This window comes from Coregonus clupeaformis, chromosome 1 (genome assembly GCF_020615455.1).
Source record: "Coregonus clupeaformis isolate EN_2021a chromosome 1, ASM2061545v1, whole genome shotgun sequence".
Classification (NCBI taxonomy): domain Eukaryota; kingdom Metazoa; phylum Chordata; class Actinopteri; order Salmoniformes; family Salmonidae; genus Coregonus; species Coregonus clupeaformis.
This window is the reverse complement of record NC_059192.1, coordinates 49,200,894-49,217,498: the sequence shown is the minus strand read 5'-3', so window position 1 is coordinate 49,217,498 and position 16,605 is coordinate 49,200,894. Positions and strand designations below refer to the sequence as shown.

At 46.8% G+C, this 16,605-nt stretch overlaps 1 protein-coding gene across 3 annotated transcripts in view; it reads left to right on the top strand.

Annotated features, from left to right (window-relative positions):
- LOC121569692 (PH and SEC7 domain-containing protein 1) overlaps positions 1–16,605 on the top strand; it is a 61,207-nt gene that overhangs the window by 10,835 nt on the left and 33,767 nt on the right. For 2 of the 3 annotated variants that reach the window (XM_041880842.2, XM_041880847.2), the window contains exons 2-5: positions 5,405–8,354; positions 8,589–8,700; positions 10,351–10,891; positions 11,056–11,523. In XM_041880842.2, coding sequence (XP_041736776.2) covers positions 5,580–8,354; positions 8,589–8,700; positions 10,351–10,891; positions 11,056–11,523 — 3,896 coding nt within the window. In that variant the 5' untranslated portion in view covers positions 5,405–5,579. Of the gene's footprint in view, positions 1–5,404; positions 8,355–8,588; positions 8,701–10,350; positions 10,892–11,055; positions 11,524–15,609; positions 16,221–16,605 lie in introns of those variants that run through there. The other variant, XM_041880853.2, reaches the window with a different exon arrangement.

Genomic DNA, 16,605 nt, shown 5'->3' with positions numbered 1-16,605 from the left:
ATTCACCCCCCTTGTATTTTTTCACATTTTGTTGCGTTACAAAGTGGGATTGAAATATATTTATTCATTTTTTGTCAGGGATCTACACAAAATACTAATGTCAAAGTGGAAGAAAAATTATATATTTTTTAAGAAAAGATTAATGAAAAATAAAACATTAATTTACCTTGATTAGATAAGATTAGCAGTTTCCTTCCTGCCCTGCATCTCAGTTCAGAAGGACGACTGTATCTTTGATGTGTCTGGGTGGTTTAATACATTATCCACAGCATAATTATTAACTTGACCATTCTTAAACATTGAACATTTTAGTCATTTAGCAGATGCGCTTATCCAGAGCGACTTACAATTAGTGCATTCATCTTAAGATAGCTAGGTGAGACAATACATCACAATTGTATCAAGTACATTTTCCCTCAACAAAGTATTTATCAGCAAAGTCAGTGCTAGTGGGAAAAGAGAAGTGCCTTTTTTTTTGTCGGTAGGGGGCGTCGATGGCGCTGTGAGAGTTATTTAAGATACTCATCAAAGAGGTAGGGTTTCTGACATTTTCTAAAGATGTGCAGGGACTCCGCTGTCCTGACTTTAGGGGGAAGCTTGTTCCACAATTGGGGTGCCAGGATAGATAAGATCTTTGACTGGGCTGAGCGGGAGCTGTCCTCCCATAGGGGTGGGAGGGCCAAGAGATCAGAGGTGGCGGAACGGAGTGCTTGGTGTAGGGTTTGAGCATAGCCTGAAGGTAAGGAGGGGCAGTTCCCCTTGCTGCTCCGTAGGCAAGCACCAGGTTCTTGAAGATGATGCAAGCTTCTACTGGAAGCCAGTGGAGTGTGCGGAGAAGCAGGATGACATGGGAGAACTTAGAAAGGTTGAAAACCAGGCGGGCTCCGGCATTGTGGATAAGTTGCAGGGGTTTGATGGCACAAGCGGGGAGCCCAGCCAACAGAGAGTTGCAGTAGTCTAGACAGGAGCTGACAAGTGTCTGGATTAGGACCTGCGCCACTTCCTGTGTGAAGAAAGGTTATACTCCACGAATGTTGTAGAGCATGAACCTGCAGGAGCGAGTCACTGCTTTGATGTTTGCAGAGAACGACAAGGTGTTGTCCAGGGTCACGCCAAGGTTCTTTGCACTCTAAGAGGGGGACACAGTGGAGTTGTCAACCGTGATGGAGAGGTCCAGGAGTGGGCAGGCCTTCCCCGGGACGAAGAGCAGCACCGTTTTGTTGAGGTTGAGCTTGAAGTGGTGGGCCGACATCCAAGCTGAGATATCTGCCAGGCACGCAGAGATCCGTGTCGCCACCTGGGTGTCAGAAGGGGGGAAGGACGAGTAGTTGAGTGTCATCCGCATAGCAATGATGGGAGAGACCCTGTGAGGATTTGACAGAGCTGAGTGACATGGTGTAAAGAGAAAAGAGGAGATGGCCTGGAACCAAGCCCTGGGGGACACCAGTAGTGAGAGCACATGGTGCAGACACAGATCCTCCCACGCCACCTGGTAGGAGCGACCTGCAGGTAGGATGCAATCCAGGAGTGTGCAGAGCCTGAGATGCCCAACCCTGAGAGAATGGAAAGGAGGATCTGATGGTTCACGGTGTCGAAGGCAGTGGATAGATCTAGGAGGATGAGAACAGAGGAGAGCAAGTCAGCTTTGGCAGAGCGGAGAGGTCTCAGTTGAGTGTGCCGCCTTGAAGCCTGACTGGTTAGGGTCAAGAAGATCGTTCTGAGAGAGATAACGAGAGAGTTGGTCAGAGACAGCACGCTCAAGTGTTTTGGAAAGAAAAGAAAGAAGGGATACCGGTCTGTAGATTTTGAGGCCAGAGGGGTCGAGTGTTGGTTTCTTGAGGAGGGGAGTGACTCTGGCCATCTTGAAGTCAGAGGGGACGCCAGTGGTCAGGGAAGTGCGGAATGGGAGAAGGTCTCCAGAGATGGTCTGGAGAAGGGAGGAGGGGATGGTCAAGCAGGCAGGTTGTCGGGAGGCCGGACATCCCTAGTCGCAGGATTTCATCTGGAGAGAAAGGGGAGAAAGATGTCAAGGCGTAGGGTAGTTCTGTGTGAGTGGGACCAGTGGACTCAGTAGGCTGAGTGAATGAGGAGCAGATGTCGTCAACCTTTAAAAAAAGCTACATTGAGGGGGGTTGCAAATGTCTGATTGGTTATTGTTACCATCTACAAATCAATGCCGTTCTTTATGAGGCTTTCAAAAAGCTCCTTGGTCTTTTTTAGTTGAATCTGTGCTTGACTGAGGGACCTTACAGATGTACAGTATGTATGGGGGAAAGAAGGGGTAGTCATTCAAAAATAATGTCAACCCCTATTATTTCACACAGAGTGAGTCCATGTAACTTATATGTGATTATGTGATTTGTTAAGCAAAATTGTACTCTATAATTAATTTAGGCTTGCCTAAACAAAGACATACTTATGCCACGACTATATTTTTGTTATATATTTTGTAAATTAATTTGTAAAAATTTGTAGAATTTTCTTTTCACTTTGACATTATAGAGTATTTTGTGCAGATCAATCTATTTCAATCCCACTTTGTAATGCAACAAAATGTGAAAAAATCCAAGGCGGGTGAATGCTTATGATACCTTCTGTAGTTTAGTATTTGGCACTGTGGGGGGCCCTACCTGCTTTCCTGAAATGCAGCCCTCTCTGTGCTGTTGTCCAGAGAGGTGCAATGAAACAGGTTTATTCTTTCTGTTCTCTGGTTAGTGTATGACCCTGCTAAATTTGGTTGCATGTTCATATTTCTCCCCAGGATTTTTCACTATGACATTGTGGAGTATTTTGTGTAGATCAATCACAAAGAAATACATTTAAATCTATTTCAATCCCCCTTGGTAACGCAACAAAATGTGAAAAATATCCAAGGGGGGTGAATACTTATGATACCTACTGTACAGGGCTAAAAGTTAAAGTGCACCGGGAGGCTCAGGCCAAAAGATGAGGGTAAATGGTGCTGGGGAATTTGATTAGCAAGATGGTCACGTAGCCTAACTGCAGTCAATTCAACAGGTTCGTAATCACAAAGGCCATGCATTTATAACAGACATCTTCTCAGAACACTCCTATTAGAGTACGTGTTTGTATGAGTGTGTGTGTCAATGTGGATCTCTCTGTATAATTTATAATATGCTGTGATCTTGACATTTCATTACATTTTCTACAGTGTGAGGCCAGAGGCTGCTGTGTTGAATCACTAATAAAGATTTTGTCCCTTCTCTTTATAAAGGTTGTTGGACACTGTACAGGCCAGGGTAGGCTAGCTGATATACTACTGGAAAGCATCCCTCCCTTCCCTGTGTGTTAGTGTGTGTCTGCAGTGACTGTGCATCTGTGGGTGTGTGACGCACATGTGTGACTACCCTCTACCATGTCTGGCACTTTCCCAGGAGAGTCATTACACAACCCAACTTTTCCTGGGATCTCGGATAGTCATGATCAGCCCCTGCATCCAGCTGTTGTGTGTGTGTTTAGGGTCTGAGATGCCCAAAGGGCATTTCGAGGCCTACATACACAGATGTGTGAGATACTGCTGAAATGGGAGATTATTGTTTATCTTTTGTGATCAAATTTCCAGACAAAAAAGCATAATAATCTTTTCAAACTATTCATTACTTTGCCTTAATTACCATTATCTGGCCTTGGTAACTACCTGCTACACTATAATCATTGGTGTCTCTGAGTGTCTGTACGTGGTGTGTGAGGATCAGACTGACAACATTGCGTCCGGTAGGAGCTAATATTAGAGCAGTGTGCTGGCAGTGGCAATGGTTGGGGCTTTCCTCCTCCTACTTATGATTTGTATGGTAATGACTGTCCTGCCATGACTAAGGTAAAGACGATGTGGAGACAACATAGAGAGAACAAGTTCCTCTAAAGGTGGGCCCATGACCTCTGATGTAGAACTGAAAATATTAAGAGGTTGACACTGTCAGAGCCACTATCGAATTTAACCAGACATTATATCAATTTCAATATCAGAATTTGTTGCCTCTCTCTGGTATCTGTGTAATCAAACTCAAACTGAGGGAATATCACACTTGCTATTCTAAACTGAGGACATGATGTGAGTGTGAACTTGACAGACATTTGGATTGATAATGAAAAACTTGGAATGTTTTGGGTAACCACAGTAACTGCCTGCTGTTATGTCTCTCTTGTTTTGGTTCATTCTGAGCCTCCAAGTTCAAGGATCCCTCACCTTTTGAAAATAGCTTTGAACAGAGCTCTAACAGGTTGTTTCCAACTAGCAATCAGACACATTTGTGGAGTCCATCACAGATACAACCATCCAAGCAAGACCTGTACTGTATGATAACCAATTGTTTACAGCCAGGAGCCATCACTTATGATACTATGATACATTACTATTTCTGGCAAGACATTTTCAGGTTTTGCTCTTCTGATGCACTATTTTGACAGGGGTCAGGCTGTTCTCTGTAGTTGAGGATTCTCTGGTAACAACAAATGACTCACTCTCACTCCCTCAGGCCTGTGAGAAGGATACAGAACACCTAACAGAGCTGAGAACACCAGAACACTACTCTTACCTACCTCCACAGACACTCCAGCTGCTTCGCCATGGCTATTAATAGCAGGAATAGAAGGCACATGTGGAAGTCCATGCCAGTCAGCCTGACAGCCAAGGACGCCTTGCTTTGTAGACCAGGGTGTCTCTAGAACAGCCTACCTCTGGCTTCTGCTGAGACTAGATACAGCCTTGTGTTACCATATCTAATAGCTGTTAGGATATGGAAATGTTGTTTAGGTCGGCATTTGAACAATTAGCCAGGGAATAGTGAGATGATAATGGTTGTGTGGAAAAAAAACTTGATGTATGTATTAAGTGTTGACTGTGCTGTGGTTGATGTTGAGTTTTAATCGATGAGTCAGTTACAAGACGTTAGTACTCTATGCATGCACTTTCTCCAGCATTTCTCTATGCACAATTGTGCTCGACTGGTTGATAAGGATACAGCAGGACCTGACCCGACTAACCATGATAGTAGGGTCAGAGGTAACAAACTTGAGCCTCACCAAAAATGACTGGGAGTAGCTGTTTATTCGAGATATGTGTTGCCTACAGTCACCCGCCCAGGGGGTCAGGGGAAAGCACCATGACCACAGAGTAATGCTGTGACTCAGGTAGACAATGGCAAGACCGAATCACCTCAGGTTACGCAAATGGAAGTGGATCAGAGGTCTTTATATAGCATAACACGCATTCGGCTCCTCCAAGACAAACCTAGGTGAACACACACAAACAAAACACACACATTCAGCCATGGATTCTGAATACATTAACAGTCTCTGATATCCTTCTGTGTCAGTTTGTTTTATTGTCTTTCTTCTAAATGTTCCTAATATATTATTGACTCTTTTTCTTTCTCTTTGGCAGACTGAAAAGAAGAGACCTGCCAATCATCCTCCAGCTTACTGACCCTCACCAAATGGACCCATTTTGTTAAATTTTGGGTTAGAAAGGAGGTTCAGGATAAGAGCACTAGTACTATCAAAGACTAAAAAATAAAATAAAAGGGACAGAAGCCTCCACTGAGGCTCGTGTGGGGACCATGTCTCAATCAGGCAAGATCCTGCACCTGTATGTGGAGGTGAGGTCTGTCCCGGAGGAGGAGGGGGAAAGGAAGGAGTTGGGTGGTGGTGTGGAGGGGATGCACCCACTAGTGCTCCAAGGGCCTGACATCCTACCTCAGTCCCAGCGCACCCCCAGCCACTCCACCTCCACCTCTAGCTGTACCTGCACTTGCCCCTCTACCTCCACCCCCAGCCCAGCCTCCATGTCCCCAGGGGTGTTGCATAAAGATGGGGGCAGCAGTCCCAGCCTCACCTCCAAGTCCTCCTCCAGACACTCTGTCAGTTTCCAGCTGGACCTACCGGACAACTCCGGACCGCCCACACACCACAGGCAGAGTCTGCCTTACAAGGGGATTGGTCAGCTGCTCTCCACTCTCCAGCCTGCACCCAATGGGCCGCAGCATGGCACTCTGGTGCGTGGCCGCTCCTCAGATATTGAGCACTACCACGGGAGGGTGCCCCTATCCCCTGCCTCCTCTGGGAGAATAATGTCCCCCTCGACTCCAACCAGTGGGCGCAGGTCCTATGATGGCTCTGGTGTGGGGGACGGGGGCAAGTGCTCTGTGGTCAGCTTTAGCTACATAGAGAAAGCCAGCATTAAATCTGTGGACAGCCCCCACAGTGCTGTGTGCCAAAGTGTACCTGAGAACCCTTTCAGTAGAGGCATGGAGGAGAGGCATATGCCTGCCCACCTTAGGAAGAGGCTCAGTGACCCTGTGTGGTCAGACAGCTGGCAGCCCTCCGGTAGCTCCAGCACCAAACTGTCCTGTCCCACCTCGGGCAGGTCCCCCAGGAGCTCCCCTTGTCTCCGCAGGGCCACTCTGGACACTGTAGCCAGAGAGGCCACCTACAGGGCCATGGAGGAATTTGGCTCCCCGGAACTGAGGCGCAGACTGGCAGCCTACAGCCCAGACAGAAGCCCAAGCCTGCCTTGGCACTACCAGCAGCAGCCCCGCTGCCAGTCCTGTGGTGGGTCCCCGGACCTGCCTAGGGGAGCCAAAACACTGCCAGTCAATGCACACCTCATAGACTCAGACAGGAACCGTGGTTTGAATGGCCTCCCCAGAAGCCCAGCTTCTCACCAGCTCTCTGTTCAAGCCAGGCAGTCCTACTACAACTACACCATGTCCCCTACCAGTGTTAGCCGCCACCATGGTGTCCAGAACCACAGGCTGTGGCTAGGGGACGAGAGTCCTAGGTTGTCCTCAAAATGTGGGGACGAGAGTCCCAGGTTGTCCTCCAAGTTTGGGAACGAGAGTCCCAGGTTGTCCTCCAAGTTTGGGGACGAGAGTCCCAGGTTGTCCTCCAAGTTTGGGGACGAGAGCCCCAGGTTGTCCTCCAAGTTTGGGGACGAGAGCCCCAGGTTGTCCTCCAAGTTTGGGGACGAGAGTCCCAGGTTGTCTTCCAAGTTTGGGGATGAGAGCCCCAGGTTGTCTTCCAAGTTTGGGGACGAGAGTCCCAGGTTGTCTTCCAAGTTTGGGGATGAGAGCCCCAGGTTGTCTTCCAAGTTTGGGGATGAGAGCCCCAGGTTGTCCTCCAAGTTTCGCCCACCTTTACCTGCAGGCAGGCCCACTGCAATTCAGCATGAAATACCAGCAAGCATGATTACCAGCACTTCAGCCTCTTGCGACCAGAGGGCTAGCAGCCACACCAGCAGCCACACTCCTAGCGATAGTCCCTGCTTACCCAACAAGGTCAACTCCAAACAGTCAGGTCAGTCAAATGACAGCAAGATGGGAGAGGGAATGAACCAGACGAGTGACAGAAGAAGTATCTCCCCGGCCACTAGCCCTCACATGGCCTGTAAGCTGGCGGAGGAGGCTACCAAGTTGTCCACCATCTTCATGGACAGGAGGACTCCCTCCCACACCCCGTCCCAGGCTGACTCCACCAGGTCAGAGAGCCCCAAGCCTGGCTACATCTCCAGGGAGTCTCAACCCTACGCCACCCTCCAGGGCCAGGGTTCTCCAGCACAGCCCCACCCTGAACCTAACACCAACACACACCTACAGGACCATAGGTGGACAGACAAGGAGTCTCCTAGAGCTGGACCCCACTACAGAGAGTACAGACCAGGTCAAGAACCGGGGCAAGCCTCCCCCCTCCTACAGCAGAAGGATATCTCCTCCCCTGCTATGCCAGCAACACTGCACCTAGTGGTGGCGTCCCACACCCCTATCATAGACCCTCGGCTGCAGAGAGCTGAGCTGCTGACGAAAGACAGCCCAACCCTGCACCGCCACCAGCCCCCGCAGTACATGGGAGACCTGGGCTCCCCCAGCCTGGAGAGGAGACAGTATGACACCCGCTTCGATAGAGGGGGTCCGAGGGACAGCCCGGAGAGCAGCAGGCGCCTGGTTATAGGACTCGACATGGAGCCACCAGAGAGCTGGAGCTCCAGGATGCAGCAGTGGAGGGAGAATGGGTCCGTTGCGGACAGGGAGGAGTCCATTAGAGAGAATCTGACTGCTGATGGTGATGAAGTGTATGTGGTGACCAAGGAGGAGCTACAGCAGAGGAGGGATGGAACAGCTGTGTTGGGGTATCAGGGGTATAAACATGGGGTAAACAGGGAGCAGAGGGGGGAGACCCAGGACCATAGCGGGGCACTGGGGTCTTCCCAAAGCTCCAGTGGAGTGACAGGCAGTCTGGGGGAGAGCAGTCAGCCAGAGAGGGACTGTCTCTCTCCAGAGACATCCAGCCAGTCCAGCCAGAAGAGCAATGACACTGAAGAGACTGCTTCTGGGATGCAGGTGTGTGTGTGTGTGTGTGTGTGTGTGTGTGTGTGTGTGTGTGTGTGTGTGTGTGTGTGTGTGTGTGTGTGTGTGTGTGTGTGTGTGTGTGTGTGTGTGTGTGTGTGTGTGTGTGTGTGTGTGTGTGTGTGTGTGTGTGTGTGTGTGTGTGTGTGTGTGTGTGACCGTTTACAAGTGTACATTATACCTTATGTATCACCTACTCAATCATTCTGAATGTCTGTCGTGTTGTAGTCGGACAGCGGTTCCTCTGTGCTGGGCCCGTCCTTGCACTCCCAGAAGATTGCCCGTGCCAAATGGGAGTTCCTGTTCGGACAGCCCATAGAGGACAGCCATGATTCTAAAGGTGCGTGGTCCTGAAGGAGGTCTAATGCTGCATTCATAACCAAGTGAGAAGGTGGTATTTACCATATACGACTGGTAAAAATCCACTTGAATGCCCCTCCAACTGGTAATTACTAGTGGGAAACTCGTCTATCATCCCTGAGCTCTGACTTCACCTACTAAGGAAATTACCTTGATAACAGCATTTTCGGCAGTTACATTAAATGCAACAACAAAACATTATTTATAAAAAGCAATCTACACTGAGTGTAGAAAACCTGCTCTTTCCATGACATAGACTGACCAGGTGAATCCAGAGGCTATGATCCATTATTGATGTCACCTGTTAAATGATGAAGCGTAGGAGACAGGTTAAAGAAGGATTTTTAAGCCTTGAGTCATCGCTTGTGTATGTGTGCCATTCAGAGGGTGAAAGAGCAAGACAAAAGATTTATGTGCCTTTGAGCGGGGTATGGTAGTAGGTGCCAGGCGCACCGGTTTGAGTGTGTCAAGAACTGCAACTCTGCTGGGTTATTCATGCTCAATAGTTTCCCATGTGTATCAAGAATGGTCCACCATCCAAAGCCAACTTGGCACAACTGTGGGAAGCATTGGAATCAACATGGGCCAATATCCCTGTGGAATGCTTTCAACACCTTGTAGTCCATGCCCTGATGAATTCAGGCTGTTCTGAGGGCAAAAGGGGGTCCAACTCAATATCACGAAGGTGTTCCTAATGTTTTGTACACTCAGTGTATATGTTTTGTAACATGCATGAAAGCTGTACTTTTAGTTTATGGTTGATGCAACTTATTGGCCATTAGCCAATAAGTTCAAAGCATGTGAATGCATCCAACTGGTATTTACAATTTCACAACTGGAAAGTATCACCTTCCCACTTGGTTATTAACGCAGCATTTGCCTCTCTGTCTTACTCCTCCTCCTCTAGTTCAGACTTCCTAGTTCGTCAGCCCCTTCTCGTAAACAAGCAGCTACTTTCACAATACTCTTGTAATCCAATTAGCTCTGGCTAGCTTTGGCTTTAGCGCCATCATGGCCTGGCATCAGCTCTGTCCCTATTAAACTCTGACTGACTATCTTCCTTCTCTAGCAACACAAACACTTTCTTTGTTTATCTTTATTGATAGTTTAGAGTTTAGACATCTCTGCATCACACACGGCTAATGTGTTTCATTGAATGTGTACTTTCCTGTTAAGTATTTAGACTTTAGAGAATCTGTTCCCTTGCTTTTGATTACATTTTCTTTATCCCTTCTCTGCATCTCTCTCACTCATTTTCCATCAGTCCCTGTTATGTTACAGTACTCAGCTCATCACAGACAGTCTGTTATAGGCCCCAAAACAGTGAATGTCAATAAACGGTACCATCATAATAACAATCTATAAATTTAGAACAGGTAATTTTATTACATTTTCATGGTTTTTAGAACAGGTAATTTTACTAAATGCTACCAAAACATGTAATGTTATTACCGTAGTCGGTCCTCTCAATACTCAATCATAATGGAATACAATCAAAAAAATTACTACTGATCTTTAAAACAGGACTTTAAAAAAAAACTATTTTTGCATGGTTTTTAGAACAGGCTATTTGTTCAAAATTATTCCTACCCACTTTTACATACTCTCTTTGTCTCTTTCGATATCCCAGACTACTCTCAAGCCCCCCCTAGTGGCACCCCCAGTGAGTCTCCCATGCCCACCCCTCCCTCCTCCCTGCTCCTGAAGCCCACAGGTCACAGGAGGGTGTGGGACGATGAGGGTCAGAGTTTACCCTATCACGATGTCCAGCAGGTGGTGGAGTTGGTGACTCCGCTCACGATCGCTGTGGTTGGATTCTCGCCCAAGACGGGCATCATCCGGAGAGCCATCAACTACGCTGAGACGGACTTAGACGCAGTGCCCCTGAAATGCTATAGGGAAACAGATCTAGATGAGGTGATATTGGCTGAGGCAGAGCGAGAGCAGGAGGAGGTGGACTCTGCCTTTGGGAGTAACCGCAGCGTGATGGGCACCTCTGCCTCCAGCGCCAGTACCATAGTACGCACTGATGGAGAGGAGGATGAGCTGGAGGAGGAGGAGGAGGAGGAGGAGGAGGTGGTGAGCTGGGCCAGTGTGAGGATGCAGGGGGATAAGAAGAGACAGCATGCCACCCAGGAGGATAATCAGGTGTACAGTCTGCTGCTGAAGGGGTGAGACATTCATTGCAGTTCAGACGCACCACACCCTGTAGTCGGTATGTAAAGCATTTATAGAGACACGAATATAGTAGATACAGCGACCCAAGCACTGTCGCTAACACCTCATACCTCGTGTTACTTGTTCCTAATACGTTCTACATTGTTTCTTCCTGTAGTTGTACCCTGGACCACATATCAGATGCCCAATCAGCCCTGAAGTCCCCCATCTCAGTGACCAGCCCTCGCAGGACCTCAGTGGACAGCCTAGACTCCTTCAGCCGCCACTTCGAGAGGATCATGGAGTCTCACCGAGCCAAGGGCACCTCTTACAGCAGCCTGGACAGCGTTGACCTCTTGACCTCCAGCTGCCCGCCCGTATTCACCTTTGACCTACCCACCCTCACCCCTGAGATCCAGAGCCAGATTTGTGAGAATGCGCGTCATATCATCGAGCTGAGTTTTGCCCCCCTGGCCCATACAGAGCTCCCCAGTGTGTCTGACCCCACCTGCTCTGAGAACACCCTGGACCCCACAGGAGAGGGGCTCAGCAGCACCTCTGAGCAGGATTATACTTCAGGAGGGAAGTCCCGGTTGGAGAAAGACTGCTTGCGAACTAAGTCTAATTTAGACTTGCCTCTCATCAGGTGAGTGACACAAACATGGCAGTTTCATAATGATAAACAGCTTATGCTGCATTGGTAATAAATCTCTTTACTGCTGCTAGACGACCACTGTCACTAAAATCTCATGCCATGTGTTGTCCCTGGAATGGCTGTTCCCAATGACTTTGATTACATCTGGAGTTTAGGGCCTATAATCCTAAGAATGTGTGACTGGCATATGTTTGGTCTGGCATTTCCAATATTGACAGTTAGTGTCTGCTTTGCATATAGCTGTTTTGATCAGCATATGACTGACCTGACCAAATGATCAAATTAACCATGTAGACATACACTACATGACCAAAAGTATGTGGACAGCTGCTCGTCAAACATCTCATTCCAAAATAATGGGCATTAATATGGAGTTGGTCCCCCCTTTGCTGCTATAACAGTCTTCACTCTTATAATAATAATAATAATATGCCATTTAGCAGACGCTTTTATCCAAAGCGACTTACAGTCGTGCGTGCATACATTTTTGTGTATGGGTGGTCCCGGGGATGGAACCCACTACCTTGGCGTTACAAGCGCCGTGCTCTACCAGCTGAGCTACAGAGGACCACACTCTTCTGGGAAGGCTTCCATTCAGCCACAAGAGCATTAGTGAGGTTGGGCGCTGATGTTGGGTGATTAGGCCTGGCTCGCGGTCGATGTTCCAATTCATCCCAAAGGTGTTTGTTGGGGTTGAGGTCAGGGCTCTGTGCAGGCCAGTCAAGTTCTTCCACACCGATCTCGACAAACCATTTCTGTGTGGACCTCGCTTTTTGCACGGGGGCATTGTCATGCTGAAACAGGAAAGGGCCTTCCCCAAACTGTTGCCACAAAGTTGGAAGCACAGAATCGTCTCGAATGTCATTGTATGGTGTAGCGTTAAGATTTCCCTTCACTGGAACCTTGTGTGTGGCTGCTCGGCCATGGAAACCCATTTCATGAAGCTCCTGACGAACAGTTATTGTGCTGACGTTGCTTCCAGAGGCAGTTTGGAACTCGGTAATGAGTGTTGCAACCGAGGACAGACGATTTTTACGCGCTACGCGCTTCAGCACTCGGCTGTCCCGTTCTATGAGCTTGTGTGGACTATCACTTCGCGGCTGACCCGTTTTTTCTCTTAGACGTTTCCACTTCACAATAACAGCACTTACAGTTGACCGGGGCAGCTCTAGCAGGGCAGCAATTTGCCGAACTGACTTGTTGGAAAGGTGGCATCCTATGACGGTGCCACGTTGAAAGTCACTGAGCTCTTCAGTAAGGCCATTCTACTGCCAATGTTTGTCTATGGAGATTGCATGGCGGTGTGCTCAATTTTATACATCTGTCAGCAACGGGTGTGGCTGAAATAGCCGAATCCACTAATTTGAAGGGGTGTCCACATACTTTTGTGTATAAATAGTGTACTTTATATGCTGTGGAACTCAACCGCAGAGATTCAGTTGTACCACTAGATGAGGCCAGAGAGCCACTGTTTCTTTTATTGAATGTTTATCCAGAAATGAGTTGTTAGTACAGTACTCTCTGTAATATGGAGGGATTGAGTGTGTTCTTCTTCTTCTTTGATGTCCTGTGATTTAGGCTCAGCGGTATGATACCTCTTTGGTTAAAGTAGAGTGTAGAGTAAGTTGGTATAATTTTCATTGCAAGTTGTTGTATATCAACCCTGCTAAGAATGGAGTTATTATAACTTTGTTTACGAGACAAATTCTATTAATATGGTCCTGAGAAAATGTAGGTACTCGGGCCCTACTAGTGAATGTTCATATATGCATACGTGTACATTATATAAAACATACAATGAATATACCAAACATTAGGAACACCCCCCTCTTACAGCACTTACAGTTGACTGGGGCAGCTCTGGCAGGGCAGAAATTCGACAAACTGACTTTATTTTTAATTTTTTACATTTGAGTCATTTTTAGCACACGCTCTTATCCAGAGCGACTTACAGTTAGTGAGTGCATACATTATTATTATATTTTTATTGTTGGAAAGGTAGCATCCTATTACGATGCCACGTTGAAAGTCACTGAGCTCTTCCACAGGGAGGCTGGCCTATGTAGACTCCAATGCTTCCCACAGTTGTGTCAAGTTGGCTGGATACACAATTGAAACTGTTGAGCGTGAAAAACCCAGGAGCGTTGCAGTTCTTGACACAAACCGGTGCGCCTGGCACCTACTACCATATCCCTTTCAAAGGCACTTAAATATTTTGCCTTGCCCATTCATCCTCTGAATGGCACCCACACACAATCCATGTCTCAATTGTCTCAAGGCTTAAAAATCCTTCTTTAACTTGTCTCCTTCCCTTCATCTACACTGATTGTAAGTGGATTTAACAATTTACAGTAATAAGGGATCATATCTTTCTCCTGGTCAGTCTATGTCATTGAAAGAGCAAGTGTTCTTGTGCATGTTCTCCTATGTGTAGACCTACTCATATCCATTGTATCTTCCCATCCAGTTCAGTGAGCGAGCTTGTCCATGTGTGTATTGTGTTTAACTTCACTGGTTTCACTGAAAGTTAGTCAAACCCCTTCTGCAATGCCACTTGACTCCTTGGTTGCACCCCCTTTCATGTCAAGCAGCCAATCAGATCTGCAGCTCAGCCAGACGTACTTGGTAACCTTGGCAACTGCAGATTACCTTCCAGGACCATGTGATTTCAGGGTATTTTCTAAAATAGAAAATAAAAAGTTGAAAAGAGAGTGTGAGATCGACCACTGTTTTGGACTATGAAGTCACAGGATACAGTATCAACAGCAGTGGGACCACTGACACAATTATTTTAAAAAGTCAAACCATAGCTCCCATGATTTCCTTAAGTCTTTTGATCAAACTACAAAAGGCAGTTTGATTTGAATCAAAAGCTGATTTAACGATCCGTCCAGGTTTATAAGTTGATTTTGAGAAAATCAAGTTTACCTCAGTTGGCTTTTGATCCAAGACAAGAGACCCATTGTTCTAGGACCGGATTTGTTGGACTCAGGGGTCTGGGGGGAGTCTTATGTTTGGCTAGACTCTTTATTTTTTTGTGCCAGCAGCCATGTCAACAGTGTCTTCAAAATATGAATAAGTAAAACCATAAGAAACCATAATACCTTCAATGTACACTACCGTTCAAAAGTTTGGGGTCACTTAGAAATGTCCTTGTTTTCGAAAGAAAAACATTTTTTTTGTCCATTAAAATAACATCAAATTAATCAGAAATACAGTGTAGACATTGTTAATGCTGTAAATGGCTATTGTAGCTGGAAATGGCAGATTTTTAATGGAATATCTACATAGGCGTACAGAGGCCCATTATCAGAAACCATCAGTCCTGTGTTCCAATGGCACGTTGTGTTTGCTAATCCAAGTTTATCATTTTAAAAGGCTAATTGATCATTAGAAAACCCTTTTGCAATTATGTTAGCACAGCTGAAAACTGTTGTGCTGATTGAAGAAGCAATAAAACTGGCTTTCTTGAGACTAGTTGAGTATCTGGAGCATCAGCAATTGTGGGTTCGATTACAGGCTCAAAATGGGCAGAAACAAATAACTTTCTTCTGAAACTCGTCAGTCTATTCTTGTTCTGAGAAATTAAGGCTATTCCATGCGAGAAATCGCCAAGAAACTGAAGATCTCGTACAACGCTGTGTACTACTCCCTTCACAGAACAGCGCAAACTGTCTCTAACCAGAATAGAAAGAGGAGTGGGAGGCCCCGGTGCACAACTTTTGAACGGTAGTGTATTTATAAAGTAACAGATATGTTGTCATCAGCCTGGATGTCATTGCTGTAGGCTACTTTGATTAGCTTTCATTCATATTTGTTTGGGTTTACTGAAACATTATCTGTTCCTTGATTGTTGCTTTAAATCTGATACGTGTATTTTCAGAGAGATAGGAGCTGACTGAGATGTGAAATCAGAAAGTAGGTTAGAAACATAGAAAGGGGATCAGTGGGAGAGAGGGAATGTAAGGGGAGACAAAGAGAGGAAGAGAAGAGCTAGGGGAAAGGAGGGGGGTTTGCAGCCATGGAGAGAGGAAATGCATACCTTCTCCAGCAGCGGAAAATAGCCCAGCTGATGAGCGATTCGCAGAGAGAGGCACACACAGACAGATACAGACCAAGAGAGCTAGAGGGCAGTGAGAGAGTGAAAGACTGAGACTGACCAAGTGTAACTTTGAGTTCAACAAAGATCCTGCCAAGTTATTACCACATACTGTGTCCACCAGCTTGGATACTTCAAAGTTCGGAATGAGAGAGCTACAGGGAGCTGGATAGGGAGGAAGGACTGAGAGTGCGAGAGAGAGTTACAGAGAGAGTGGCAGACGGGACGGCAGGGGAGGGCAGCAACAGAGTAAAGGCAACAGATTAGGTCGCCAAATAAGGCAGAGAGGGAATCCAGACACAAAGGAGGGGAAATGGAAGAGAAGATGTTGTGAAATGCACAATGAGGATCCTGCTAGACTCAGGTTGAGAGCAGTACAGTTTCGGGCGTGTGGCTAGACAGTGGGCAGAGGATCGATGTGGTCAGTAGGTCCGACTGTTGACTGCCAGGGTTAGCTCACCGCTGAATGCCGTGGTTGGGTGCGACAGGGGCGTGGCTCTGGGGACAACATGGCACACTATTTGCTCTGCTGGGGGGGCGGGGCTTTGGAAGACATGTACCTGGATGCCCCCTACCCGGCCATCTACCGGTGAGTTCCTCACTTCACTGTACTTTACCTCCATTGGTCGGTCTGTTTGTTTGTCTGTCTGTCTGAGGTGTGTGGACCCAGACAGTGTTAAAGGGATAGTTCACCCAAATGACAAAATTAGATATTTGTTTCCTTACTCTGTAAGCAGTCTATGGACAAGGTATGACAGCAATCCATGGTTTGGTTTAGTTTCCCTGGCACTGTTTCCAAATACTAACGTTTTAGCATTTGTGGCATCAATCCCATTCAAGTCATGGGACCGATATTAGCCTTTTTCACGCATCATGTCCAAATAATCCGAAAGTATCTAAAATTGATTGTGAAGCTCACTAAAGTCACTTACCGATGATTTGAACGTGATGTGCGAAAAATGCTAATATCATGA